The following is a 14,207-nucleotide window of genomic DNA, read 5'->3' as shown; positions in this document are numbered from 1 at the left end:
GTTCTATGTAAAGCACTCTGCTGTTCCTTTGATCTAGGTCCATATGATTTCAAATGTACTTAGCTAAATATCCGCAGATTCTACTGCTTTTTATACTACCATTTACCTTTCATGTGATTGCTCATGGTAGCTTCTCACTATCCCCTACCCACCTGCGTTCATTTATTTGCGTTAGATCCAAGCCTTAAAAAGTAGTGCTTGATTCACAAAAGGTAGGCCTTGCACATGTTGTGTAAACCTATGTGTGGCCAAAAGTGATGACGGGTATTTACAAACAACTAAGTTACCTAGGGTTATCCAGACGTGGACCCCTTGCTCACTGTGCTTACAGAGGCACAGCTCCACCTGACTGATGAGGTCCGACTAGGTCAAAACATGTGTCTGGGGTTGCTGTTGGTACTCTTGCTCAAAGGAGGATTGCCTAGCATTTCGGGGCTGGACTGCTCAGTGGGCGGGACAAAGACTGATATGCAAATGTATATCCCTCCTTTGTGAAAGGTACAGTGAACTAAAATGTGGCTGTGGACTCTCAAGTGGGCAACTTCCCCCAGAGCAGGTCATTAAGCCGTGTTCATTCTCGCATAGGGGCAATTCTAGGCTTGTAAATTAGGTATGCATAAATTATACCTTTTCCAAGGTGTCACACTAACATCAGGGAAAAAGCTTTGTGAAGCACCTAAAAGTCATATGCATGTTATTGCAGTGCCCCAACAAATAGTATTTTTCACAAACAAAAAATACTACCACCCTTTTCTGTCCTTGTTCTTCATTCTTGACCACTCATAGAATCCCTGGGAAAGTCTGTGACTGCTTCCACATCCAAGGTTTGCTGTGGTTCTGCTGTTCTGCACCTCACGGAAGTGGATGCGCGATTGTCCACAGGCATATGGAGAAACTTTGGAGTGCTTCTCCGTGAGGTGATCCGCCTGCCCGTCAATGGCCACTAGTTTCTCACCACCTTGCAGCTCATCTCTCCTGACTGGCAGAGATGAGATACCGGCAAATGCCAGATTCTTCCTGGAAAGATGCTGAGCTCGCACCGCCCTAGTACCACACAGTCCCCAAAACAATGTGCATCCAGAAAAGTCCACACAACTGGTAACTGGTGCGTCTGCCCCACGTCAGGGTTGTCTAGGGTTGTCTGTTCCAGGTCCTTTTTCAGCATCTGTCGGCTGAGAGTCAAGGGAGTTTTCATGGCATTAAAAACGTTGCATTAAAAATCTGAATGTTCATACCCTCCAGGTGGAGGCTTTCAGTTGCAATACTAAATTGACTTTTGGTTAAGACTGGCATTGCTCTGCTTACACGATGGTCAGAAATACCACTACATGCACAGTGTGGTCAGAAATACCTACCCCGCTTAGACAAAGTCACTCTGCAATTGTTTTTTTGTGATTTGTTTTTGAATATCCAGAGATGTTACACATTGATGGAAATGGTCATGTATGATTTCATATACTTAACCAAAACCTGAATATCAATTGCAGGCATTAGATTCCAAATATCTCTCAGGGATAATCAGTATTGTTTTCTAAAATCGGATCCTGTCCAAATTATTATGCCAAAGAAAGCTTCTCCTCCATTGGGGTGGAGCCCAAAAAACTAGGGTATCTTTGAGAAAATCAAAGTGCCATATTAGTGCATTGATTTCATTAGAGATGCAGAATACCCATATGCAAATCCGTCTTGATCCTGCCCCTAAATGAAGCAGGACAGCAAGAACTCAGAGTCACAGACCCAGTGCGCAGGAAGAGATGCAAGCCCATACATGTTGGAGTGTGATTATTCCTCATCCGCTGATATGTTGCTTAAGCCCTAGGGCACTTTGGGCGCCGGCCCACTTCTGGGCATACACTTCCAACTTAGGGAGACTCAGTGAGTAAACCAGAAGATATGGATGTACGTGTTTGGGCTAACACTTGCTAATTGTTTTCTTCTGGGTGGCCTCTCATTTTATTTCTGCTTCTCTGTGCCACTGGAGAAGGGGGATAAACTTTATGCAAATTAGTCTTGAAGACACTCCTTAAAGGGCATAGACCAGGTTAACTAGAAGATCATGTTATCTCCCCATGGAGAAAAAAATGAACTCTAGTCATTTGTCAACTAGTTACAGCTGTTGACATAGACGAAATACTAAGCTCTGACATCCATATTCTGTATACAACGAGGGAGGAAATCTTTCTACTATATATAGTAGAGGTGATTCTTCTCATTGACCATAGGTCCTCAGAAAGTAATATATTGTTGAGCTTCAGTGGTTCCAAAGTATCAGCAAGGCTTTAGATTAGGAATGGCCGATCCTTGATGTGCTCAACTCAATTTATTGTCTTAATCATTAAATCAGCAGGTTGAGTCAGTTTCAATCAGTCCACCCTCTATAGACTGACTCATTACTGGATTTTTATTGAGGCTTACAATTCTCAATGTTTCTTGTTACCAGTATAAATCGATGCAAAATATTTTTAAGCACAGTCACCTAACAGTTGGACTAAAGGCCGGTGTCCAGTCATTTGGTCGAAGAAAAACTGGTCGAATGACATTTGGTCGACGCAATTTGGTCGAAAACCAAATGGTCGATTTTTTTTTAAATTATTATATATTTATTTTTCGGGTTTTCGTTTTTAAAAAAAAGGGTTTTTTTTAGAAAAAAAGGGGGTTGAGGGAGGGACCCCCCCCAAAAAAAAAAAAAAAAGTGAAAATTAAAAAAAAAGAAAATGAGACCATTTGGTTTTCGACCAAATTGGTTCGACCATTTGTCTGGTCGACCAATTTTTTTCGGCCAAATGTCTGGTAACCCTAAAGGCCTAGCAGATGAATTAAATAAAAATTAAACTAAGCATATCCAAAATATAAAACTGTTACAAAATCTAAATAAATCAAATAGAAAGAGAAAAAGCTGCCAAAAAGTTCTAGTTAAGCCAACAGATACCCTTATCTTTTACAACAGGTTGGATAAGTATTCAAATCTGTACATTCATTTTGAGTTTGAAAACCAAATCATTTTAACCTTTAAGCCTCATTCAAGTTAATTTCAAACCTCACTGATTAGTTGGGATCTAATTTGATTTCAGTCTGTTCACCCACCCCTATGCTAGATATGTAGAAAACACCCCATGTTATCTGGATTGAAACAGTTACTTCCTTTAAAATTCTCTATTTAAAATGAAATAAAGTGAACCAGATTTTCTAGGAAATCGTAGCATTCTAGAATTATGTTGACACAGATACATAAATGCCGGGCCAGATCACCTGTTAGACCCACTGTAAAGTGAGAAGGTTCACTTATGTATTGAAATTGTTTCTTGATTATTAGTGTGCCATTTGTTATGCAAGATATTTTACTATTTCACTAATGATTCCATGGTGGGTGTTTTTTAGGATCAAAGAGACCAGAGTTATTCTACAGTGAAAACAGCATCCACAGCCGTAACTGTCAGCAACCTTAAGCCCAGCACGGTCTACGTGTTCCAGATCCGTGCATCTTCATCACAAGACTATGGAAGCTATAGCCCCAGCTTTGAGGTGGAGACCATAGGCGAATGTAAGTACATACAAAATGGCTGCCTTAATCTATACTATATCATCACACATTTTGACGTGGCTACTACCATTGTCCAAGTCCCCAATGTCCCCAAAACGGTTTGAATATTATTTGGAGTAGAGAATCCAACAGGTGAAAATGGTACCTTGTGGTTTTTCCTTTTGAGTACTGCATCGGTCTACTCACTTTCTCCTATTTTAGAAGCTTCTTGAACCCTCTTCTATCTCTCATTTATGGCTATAAACTCAATTAAAATAAATTCTCATTTCCAATCTCCATATAAACCCACTCCAATGGACCTCCCTTCTGTACCCCCTCGAATAAATGATAGCGACATTCAAGCAAGCTTCCTGTGGAACCACTGCTTAGGTTCATAGCAAAAGCTTTAACACTAGCTTTAATATCTTCAGAAGATACTGGGCCTGGGACACCTGTCGGGGTCATGGAAGGCCTGTGTTGTGCCTGTAGTATATTCATAGAAGTACCATATTTCATTAAATGGGATATGACTGCAGTTACTCAAGTGTGTAACCAGCTCCAATGTGAGCAGATCCCAAAACCTTACAAGTGTAAGAGGATTCAATTCAGCACTACAGCCAAGTTAGCGCCTAGTCTAGAATACTGAATGAAAACCCTTATTGATATATCTTTAGGTCCAGTTCATGCGTTCTGGATGACTACCCTTGTATAACACCCCTCTCTTGGAATCCCCCTGACCCCACTGAGCCAAGAAGTAGTTCTGTTTTGCAAGTTTAAAAGGTTTATTTGATAAATTAAAATATAGATATCACACTTTATAATAAATTAATAATGGAATATCACGCTTAATCTGATATGGTAAATATTAACAACGGAGAATCTGGCACTAGCACACTTCTTTACAATGACTAATGAGTTGACATGAAATGGATAAGGTAGCACACTGGTAAATAGGAACAAAAGTATAATGTAGTAGAGGATGCTTTATGTAAGCTCAGGTGGATGCAATATTCAATGAATGCAGTACAGAAAATAATCAATATGATTTCAACCAAACAATGTAATCACTTTTCACTGGCTATTCACTCCCCCCCTCTTTATGCAATGCAAGGAAATGGAAGGAAAACACGCAGTTCTCAGAAATGCAATCAACTGTAATTCAGTTCAATCCGGCAAGCTTAGACAACAGAAAGCAGATAGGAGTTTTGAAATCACAGGCCCAAATTGCTTGGATATGTGCTAGCAATGGATGAGAAATATGCTGGAAACGCTTTGAATTCCCTTTCAGAGGTTCAGGATGAGTGGTATCTAGTTAATATTAGTCCAGGCTCACACTAGCAATGATGCAGGAATGATTAGCAGGTTAAACGAATTTCTGGCAATGGAAATCAGGCAGCAGCAGTTTTTTTACATGTGAAGAAATTGCAAATCGCGGCAAAATTCGCGGATGCGCCGAGCGCTATTACAGAGGAACCGCGAGGACGATCTCTACCGTTTTGGGGTCCTAGGAAAGCCTGGGATCTCAGCTTCCAAATAAAAGTTATTGCAAGTCTCTAGCCCAAACGTTTGCGGAGATATGAGCAATTTAGTAAAGGTCGTTTTTGGTTTTGAAAATTTTAAACGCACACTTTTTCAAAATGACAAGTGACACATTTTTGCAGCTAGAATGACAGGTGACAGATTTGGAGCTATCAGGCAGTTCTGCTTAGGTTAAATAGATTGAATTAGATGAATTTAACTAAGAGATGTGTTCTGAGTTTTGCTGAGTACTCACAAGAGATTTTGAACCGGAAAGCGGCTTTGTCACGATCTGGTCAACAGTCTGGTCAGGTCTTTCCGGGTTCTGCTCACAGCGCCTGGTCTGGTCTCTGCTAGGCACAGCACTGCTTTCTCTCTGGTCTGGTCTCTGCTCTGGATAGATTGAAGTCTCTAGTTTGGCTTTCTGGAGTTTGATGGAGGTAAGTATGGATTTTTCCGGCAGGGCTTCCAGCGGCAGATGAAATTGAATGTCTCTATGTGTCCTGACTCTCTGCTTTTATCTGTTTCTTGAGAATGGGTGTGTGTGTTGCATCACTAGACTTGCCCCTCTCACTTGTTATTGGTCAAATTTTCATTCCTTACTTGATTGGGGGAATGAAATGAAGTGTCATCATGATGAGGTCTGTTTATGATACAGAGAACCCACCCCTGTTAACTTTACACACAATCTATATCTGACCTAAAAACATATTTGCACAGGTACACATTTGTTTAAAATTACATATACATGGTGTGGCTGAATTTAGCCATGTCTATGTCCAAATCTGCTCATTCTAGGAGCTCGCATTCAAAGAGTGTACATAATTGACTTTTTAACTGCTTTTTCAATTTCCGACATGGACCCAACTTTACATACATGTGTGCAGGGGGTAGGGACATTAACTGATGAAGTTTCAGATTTTTAACATGCACACATTTAGAGTAATATCCACTTTTCCGCTAAAACCCCCCTGAACATACCACCGGTTCCTACCACGTCTTAAACTGTGGGCAGAAAAATCACAAGAATTATGGTATCATTTATAAAATTTTCACATGTCCGCACTATGAATTATCCCCCTTTTTATAAAACCATATCCTTGCTGCAGGGGTGTGTCTTTTCAGGTCACATGGTACAGAAACCAGTCTTTCCAGTTTCTGCCAAGCCAGCTTGCTTCTCACAGGCAGTGCCCCTCCCAGCTTTTTCAGGAGGAAGCCACTTTTTACGACGTCTGTAATAAAAACCTTTGCCTGAGTGAATAGGGCTTTGTTCACTCTCTGGCAGAGCACAGGAAATTCAATTATCAGATAGATGGCATATCCTTAGTGTGGGCAGCAAAAGGAACATTGGCCTGGGAACATAGTTGTGACTCAAGTTTCACTCCTGCTGGGGTTTAGTTGCTAGGCAACATCAAGTTCCTTAAGCCAGACCTTCAGCTAACTGTCATGTTATTTTTGTTGCTTTTTAGCTTAACTTGCAATTTTACACATGCAGCTAGAATGCTGATTCTAAGTTTAAAACTATGACATTTAAACAATTACAAAGGCATGTGACACCAAACATAGGTCACTCCTTTAATCTAAACATTTTCGATTTTGGTGGTTTTAAATCCAGTTGCAGTTAAACTGCTGCAATCCACCGCTCAGCCAGTCTTATTATACATTGTTTTGTGCTCTTCATTTCTCAGATTTTGTAGGCACACAAAACTCCATTCTGCCAAATGTCTGCTGGTGTTCAGTAAATATTTTGCACATGTTGCAAGGTTTGAAATAGGCATTTTGGCTTGCCTTCAGAAAAACACACAGTGGGTTTTAAAACGCCGGCTTTTGGATAGTGGTGAGTACTGGTACTGCACCCATTTTTGGGATTTTCTTGGATTAATGCATTCTAAACAGGAATGGTTCTTACATGGTAGTAAATCCTTGCTTAACATTGTTTTGATGGGGCTCCTTACAGTAAGATGGTTATGTGGAACCCCACAAAAAGGGTTGAATCTTTAAAGTGGTCCAATGAGTCACGATTTCAGCAACTTTTTGACATCAGGAACAATGGATTTTGTTAACAAAGACCTTTCTTTACACTGGTGGGTGGCAAGTTAGGTAACCATTTTGGTGTGCGCACAACTGCGCAGCTTTCCTGGATTTCGGCGCACATGTGGGTTTTCCGCCATCTTGAATTTCCTAAGCCCACAGCACCAAATGTTGTAGCAGGGTAGCTTAAACGTGGGTCAGGACACCCTACAAGCCCCCCCACGTGACTGCACTTTGAGTTTGGGTCGATGGGGAGTTGCGTGCCCAAGGGTTTTGACCCACGCACCGGTCTGTCCGCATAACCTTCTTCCTCTTCTGTAGATGGCACAGTTCAGCATCTTCCTCTCTATCCGGTCAGATCGATCAGTTCTCCTCGCCGGTCCTGATGGGAAGATTGGGCGGTACCCCGGGCCCGTTGCGTCTCTGCTCCCGGTCTCCGGATCGTCCTTCTTGGTCATCCTTCATGGTTTCATCTCTCCTAGGATGATAAAGCAAAAGCGGCAATATCTACTCATAGACGATTTTTCCACCACTGTTGAGATAGTGGGGCAGCATATGCATTTCATCGTAACGAAATATTACATTCTTATTTTGAAAAAAAAACAGCATCACTAGAGACAGTTTCATGGAAATCACAATATTTTAGAGACTAGATGTGGTAGGTTTTATGATTGGAACTGAATTAGTCTGATACAGTACCCGCTAGGATTCCAGAGGATTCCTCCAGTTGTTGCAGAGTGTGCCTGGGATGGCAACATTTCAACTGGTTTATGTGGACCCACTTGTCTTCCCCCTCTGCCGAACCGCCTTTGGGGATGCGGGTCTTGTAGGCCACAGGGGAGATCTTATCGACGATCTCAAAGGGTCCCTTCCATGTAGGCAAAAATGTGCGCTGCTTGGCCTGGTTCCTTTGGAAGTTGTATAGATAGACCCAGTCTCCCACCTGATATTCCTTCCTGGAAGTTTTCAGGTCATAATGGGTCTTCATGCTATCAGCCGATCTTTCTAGATTCCGCTGAGCATAAGCAAAAGCATGTTGGAGGTGTTTCCTTAAATTCTCTACATACTCATGAGTAGTGGAGGCATTTATCAGTGTCTGCTCTTGGGTCCTGTAGAGCAAATGCTGCGGAAGCACCATCTTGCGCCCAGTCATCAACTCAAATGGTGACATTTTGGTTGCAGATGAAGGGGTAGATCTGATGGCCATTAGGACCAGAGGTAATCGGATATCCCAACTTGGCCCAGAATCTGCCACAAACTTCTTTAATATGCTCACAATTGTCCGGTTATATCTCTCTACTGCCCCAGAAGAAGCTGGTCTATAAGCAATATGCAGCTTTCTCTTGACCCCCAGTATCTCCCACATCTTTGTCATTACTTCGCTGGTGAAGTGGCTACCTCTGTCTGACTCAATCCTTTGAGGTAGGCCAAAACGGGAAAAGATGTGGTTAATCATCAAGGCAGCTGCGGTTTCTGCCTTGCAATTTGGGGCTGGGAGACATTCCACCCACTTGGTAAACAAGCATGTCACAGTCAACATGTACTTATTCCCCCTAGCCGAGCGAATCACAGGGCCTACAAAGTCAATTTGTAAATCTGACCATGGCAGTGTCATTCCCCTCTTTTGGAGAGGCGCACGGTGCGTGAGGGATGATGGCTGAAATTGTGCACACACAAGACAACCCTTCAGGTACTGGTCGAGGTCCTGCCCCATGTGTGGCCAGTATGCAACCTCTCTTAAGATTTCCAATGTTGTGTGAAACCCCCTATGACCGGCGGTGGCCGCATCATGGGCGTGACTTAACATCAGGCTTCGGAATGAGGTAGGAACCACCCACTGATCGTGGCCAGCTTTGGATTTCCTTACCAACAAACCGTCTTGGATCCGGAACATTTTTGGACATTTCATCAACACTCTTAGGTCCTCTTTCCCAATGTAATCGGTATCCGTCAGGGGAAAGTTCTCAGGGTCCTCAAGGTGCTGGTAAAATTTACCAATTATTGGATCCCCCTTCTGAGCGGTAATCAAATCAGCATCAGGGGTCTCCTTACTCCATTGTGCAATTGAGAGGTCGTTGTGAGCATTTGTCTGGGACCTAGTGATGGCAGTGACCTGGATTTCCCCCAACAGGGACTCAATCTCAATTAGATTCCCTTGGATGGCTCCGGTTTTGGCCAGCTGATCAGCTAAGTCATTTCCAGTTTTGTCTGGTCCCTCTACTTTGGAATGACCCTTGATCTTTTTCCAATAGATGGTCATCTCATTCGAGTTGACCAGATCATCAATGTTTTGGATCAACTTCCCATGTTTCAAGGGTTTGTTGTTAGCACATAACATGCCTCTGGTTTTCCAATTAACCAAGTGCTCCACGAACCCGTTCCGTACATAATCCGAATCTGTGATTATGACCAGTTCGTGGAGTTGATGCTGGACAGCAGTGCGGATGGCCTGATGCACAGCCATCAATTCTGCCACCTGACTACTTCGGGGACCAATTTTGTATCCAGCGGAGGGTTCTGGGGACTCATTCACCCATGCATTCCCTACGCCGGCCACCAGTTCTTTCTCCCCGTTGTTGTCGACATGGTAAGAGCATCCATCCACATACACAGTGGGCATTCCCTCACACTTGTCTTCTTCAAAGACTTTGTGGGGGGAATTAAGGTATGCCTCCATGTTGTCCTTGATTTTTAGACTTTCGTCCTCGAGACAGTTTTCTCTGGCACAATCATGCAAGTCAGCCAGACCTTGCGCGAGGGGACTCTTCTTGTTTTGGCCATATCTGACCTCCACAGGAAAGCCTTGCATTGACAGAATCCAGAAAGTAATTCGGGAATTACTCACATTTCCGGCCCGGATTCTGTCACTCTGGAGATATTGCAGAGGCTGGTGTGGAGTCTCCACTATGATGTGTTCCCCCTGGATAAACGGGCGGTAATTCTTCAATGCCCACACCGTTGCCAGGAGTGCCTTCTCACAATCGTTGAATTTTTCCTCCACGGAGGATAAAGTTTTGCTCGCATAGGAGATTACTTTATTGACCTTGTCATGCTTTTGATATAATACTGCCGTCAAGCACGTATTAGAGAACCCCGTCTCCAGGAAGAACTCCTTGTTTCTGACAGGGTAAGCTAGGCAAGGCGCTTGTGAGAGGCTTCTTTTGAGTTGTTTTACTGCCTCGGCTTGTTCTGGACCCCATTCCCACTTGACCCCCCCCTTCAGGAGATGAATCAGGGGTCTGGTGATCTCTGCGTAGCCCTCAATGAACTTTCTGCTGTAATTAGTCAGTCCAAGGAGGCTCCTTAGTTCCCGCAGAGTTGTGGGGTCTTTCAGTTTCTGAAGTGCTTCCACTTTCTTTTCCTGGGGACAGAGACCGTGAGGAGTAATCTCATGCCCCAAGAAATTAACACGGGTTCTACACCACTGTGCTTTCTGAACGGAAAGTTTTGCTCCGGCGGCCCTCAACTGTGTCAGAACATAACGGATCTCCGCTATGTGTTCCTCAACAGTTGAGCTTTTGATGAGGACATCGTCTACATAAGCCAGGTTACCCCTCGCACCCAAGTCGGGCATGGCCTTGTGTAGAAAAATGTTGAATTCATTGCCGGAGTTGAGGTATCCGAAGGGAGTCCGGGTCCATGTGTACTGCTGGCCCCCAAAGGTAAAAGCCAGTTTGTATTGGTCCTCCCTGCTGACAGGCACGGTCCAGTATCCATTGGTCAGGTCTATTGCAGTGAATACCTGTGACCCCTGAATCTGGGCCAGCCCTTGGTCAATGTAGGGAAGAGGCCATCGGGAAGTATGGACCCGTTTGTTGAGCTCCCTGAGGTCGGCGCAGAGTCTCCACTGGCCGTTCGGCTTCAATATTCCCAGCACCGGATTATTGAAGGTGCTGTGGACTGGACGGATTATTCCCCGGGACTCAAGGTTCTTAATTATTTCAGTAAGGGACTCCATTGATGCGAGAGGCAAGCGATATTGCTTCACAAACACTGGAGTCATGCCAGGGTCCGTGGGGATTGTTGTGGTGTGGATGTCGGTGCGACCACAGTCATATGAGTCTACCGCAAAGAGATCTTGGAAATCCAAGAAAACTTGTTTCAACTTTTGCTTTTGTTCCAGAGTCACACAGGCATCAGCTAGGTTGACTCTCTCTTCCACCATCTGCCTGAAGCCTGGAAAGACTTCTGGTTTGGCTATCTCCGCGGCCTCCTCCAGCTGGGTGGAGAAGTCCCTGGTCAGAGTGCTGATTTGGACCGGAGGCTTCAGGTGGGAAAGGCAGCCCTCATGGACTTGGAAAATCACCTCATCCCTCCTGAAGTCACAAGTCACATCTTCCTTACCATAGGGGCAGGAAGTGTACACCAGGAAGTTCCCCCCATGCCGGGTGAAAATCCTGTCTGGTGTTGTATTGTCCTCACTGTCACTGTCAACACAGTCCTTGGGGATTGGTCCTAACAGTTCATTTACAAGATCAATGGAGAAATGTCGGTCATCAACCGCCATTCCAATAATGGTGCCTGCGGCTAGAGTAATCCTCTTTAAGTCGCTGTTATCCACCTCTATTAGAATGGTGTCATGTTCTAGGTTGACTAATGGAGTCTGGTTTACCCCCAACCCTTGCTGTTGGAGAGAAGCATTTAGATGTATGTAAGCATCGGGGTTTTTCAACTCTTGTCCCCTTTTAACTTTCACTTCCAGGGAGAATTGTCGGGTCCTTTCTGGGATGGTGACTTCCTCTTTAACCTGAATTTCAACTGCATAAGGTAGCAATTGAGCTGACCTAAATGCTTTTTCTGGATCATCAAAGGTCATGGGATTATCCGCTAATCGGGACCAAGCTTTGAAGTTTATTAGGTCCAAACTAATGGCAAAGCGATTGAGAATGTCACTGCCTAAGTAAAAGGCGGCAGGGACGTCTCGCACGACCCAACAATTATGGACTATGCTCTTGTTGCCAATGGAGATTTTGAGCATACACCTGCTTGGCAGGAGATGTTTGGAGTCAGGTGCTTCCAGGTCCATTTCCCATTTGTCTATCAGTTTGAAGGTGGGAATGGCTGGATCTTTTGGGAGTTGGCGAAACATGGCTTCGCTGATGAAGCTCTTACCGTTGTTCACACACACTCGAGCGAGAACAGAGTCCTTCCCATCATTTAACTGAACAGGGATGAACAACTGCTCTCCAATTTGCTGAATATCAGCCAGGCTCTGAGCTGATTTCACATCTTTCTGGACTATAGGAGTGGGAGTTTCTGATTGTGGATTAGTATAGAATTTCAGAGTGTTTCCTTCCAGCGTGGAATACCACTTTAGACTGGAAGGAAGGTTGATTTTCAGAAATAGAGAGGACCCCCCATCACCAGTCTGTTGTCCTACTGCTATTACTGTCACGTCTGGAATTTGGTTGTTCTGGAAGTGAAATTCTACTTGGTCAGATTTTTGTTCGACCATGTGGCATGTGCCGTTTAAACTAACATGGTTGACACTCTGTTTTAATTTTATGGGTCGGCTAGTCTGAGTCCAGAGGACCTTGTTTACGCAATCTATTAGGGGTGACAACCTTCTCAGGAGGTCATTCCCTAGTAAACAAGGGGTGCCCTCTGGGGTCACCACTATGACCGGGTGTTTCAACTTATGTCGCCCGATCTTAATGTCCAAGTCTGCAGTCCCCTCAACGGGAATTTCCTTCCCGTCAAAGTTCTGCAGTTGTCCAGGAAGAGAGGTGAGAGGAATTTGGTAATTCTCTCCCCTTCCTGCATTCAGTTCGTCAAAGGCCCTTCTGGACAGAAGGGTAGCTTGAGATCCCGTGTCCACCAGTGCCGAGATTGTACCCTGCCCCTGTACTTGTACCGGGGCATAATATCTCCCCTCCTTCTCCTCAAGGGGGCACAGATAATGTACATTTTTGGACAACTGGTGGGCTAATTTTCTGGTTTTGGACATCGCTAGTGAAGAGATTTGGGCAGAATTTTGTGGAGAGCCTTGGGAATCTGAAAGAAAAATTTTGCAACTGGAGATCAGAGCCATTGTGGGTTCCCCTGGCTCCGTTTCTGGGCCGCCCCCCCCTTTTTGGAGGCAGTCACCAGGATGGGTTTGAACCAGGGGATTTTCTTGCTGTTGGTTCTGGGATGAGATGGTGGGCGGCGGTAGCTCAGTCTCCACATCTCCCCAGTCTGGATTTGCATCCCTAGGGACCCATTTTTCTTTGGGAGGAGTTCCCCCCTCTCTGAAGGAGAAGATCCTTTTCCCAGGATCCTCTGAGGATCCCTCTCCCTCAATTTGGAAGATCTGTACCTCCTCCTCAAACTGAGTCTGTTTGGGTCTTTTGTTTCTCCTACCCCCCCTCTGCTCCTTAGGAGGCAGACTTTCAGGGGCAAGAGATTTTGTTTCCGGTTCCTGGGTTTCCAGGGGCTGTTTACAAGTGAGGAAGGAAGCTTCCTCCAAGGCTTTACACCCCCCTTCCCTTTGTGCCTCCTCCCTGGGAACCGGTGAGTTATCGGGGTGCTGCCCCGTCATTGTTCTGGAGCACCAGGTCCAGAGTTGGGTGCGTTCTGCGCCGGCATGCTGATCTGAGGGTTCTGCTGCGCCCTCAGTATATGACCCATATCCCGCGCCATGTTTTGAACCTGGCGCTCTAACTGGGAAACCCGCTCAGGCTGATACGGGGCCCTGTTTTCCCCCCTGGGCTGATCCCGGGAAGGGTAGCTGTCCCTCCTCTGGTAATACCCCGGGTTGGGAAGATTTGGGTACCCCTCCACCCTTGGCCTCCCCTCTCCCGGATTCAGTGGTCTGGGCTCAGGGAATTGAGGAAAGAAGGATGGATGATTTTGGGGTTGGAAGTCGGGTGGATATCTGGGGAAAAAGTTCTGCCCAGGGTTTGGTAAATTTCTGCCCTCCTGTGGGAAGTTTGGAGGGAAGTTCCCTGGGTTAGGTGCTTGTCTGGATCCCCCCCCTTGGGCTGGAGGAGTCCACACATAACCCAGGATGGGTCTGTTACCTTTGTAGCGAGGACTTACATAGTCAGGAGAGCGAGGGACCCCATTTGTGGGGCTGCCTCCCTGGCTCCCTGTCTGTGACTGGCCCGAGGACCTTCTGGGACTAGCATTATTCGGTGCAGGTAGGTTTTTAGGCCCC

General features: G+C 45.0%; 1 protein-coding gene across 1 annotated transcript in view; it reads left to right on the top strand.

Moving 5' to 3' along the window:
- The window catches only part of EPHA10 (EPH receptor A10), a 1,411,836-nt gene that overhangs the window by 946,634 nt on the left and 450,995 nt on the right, over positions 1–14,207 (top strand). The window contains exon 7 of the mRNA XM_069622653.1: positions 3,379–3,541. Coding sequence (XP_069478754.1) covers positions 3,379–3,541 — 163 coding nt within the window. The remainder of the gene's footprint in view (positions 1–3,378; positions 3,542–14,207) is intronic.

The sequence above is a fragment of the Ambystoma mexicanum genome, chromosome 11 (genome assembly GCF_040938575.1).
Source record: "Ambystoma mexicanum isolate Mex_15411 chromosome 11, UKY_AmexF1_1, whole genome shotgun sequence".
Lineage (NCBI taxonomy): Eukaryota > Metazoa > Chordata > Amphibia > Caudata > Ambystomatidae > Ambystoma > Ambystoma mexicanum.
Note: the sequence above shows the minus strand (reverse complement) of the source record. Positions and strands in the feature narration are given on the sequence as shown.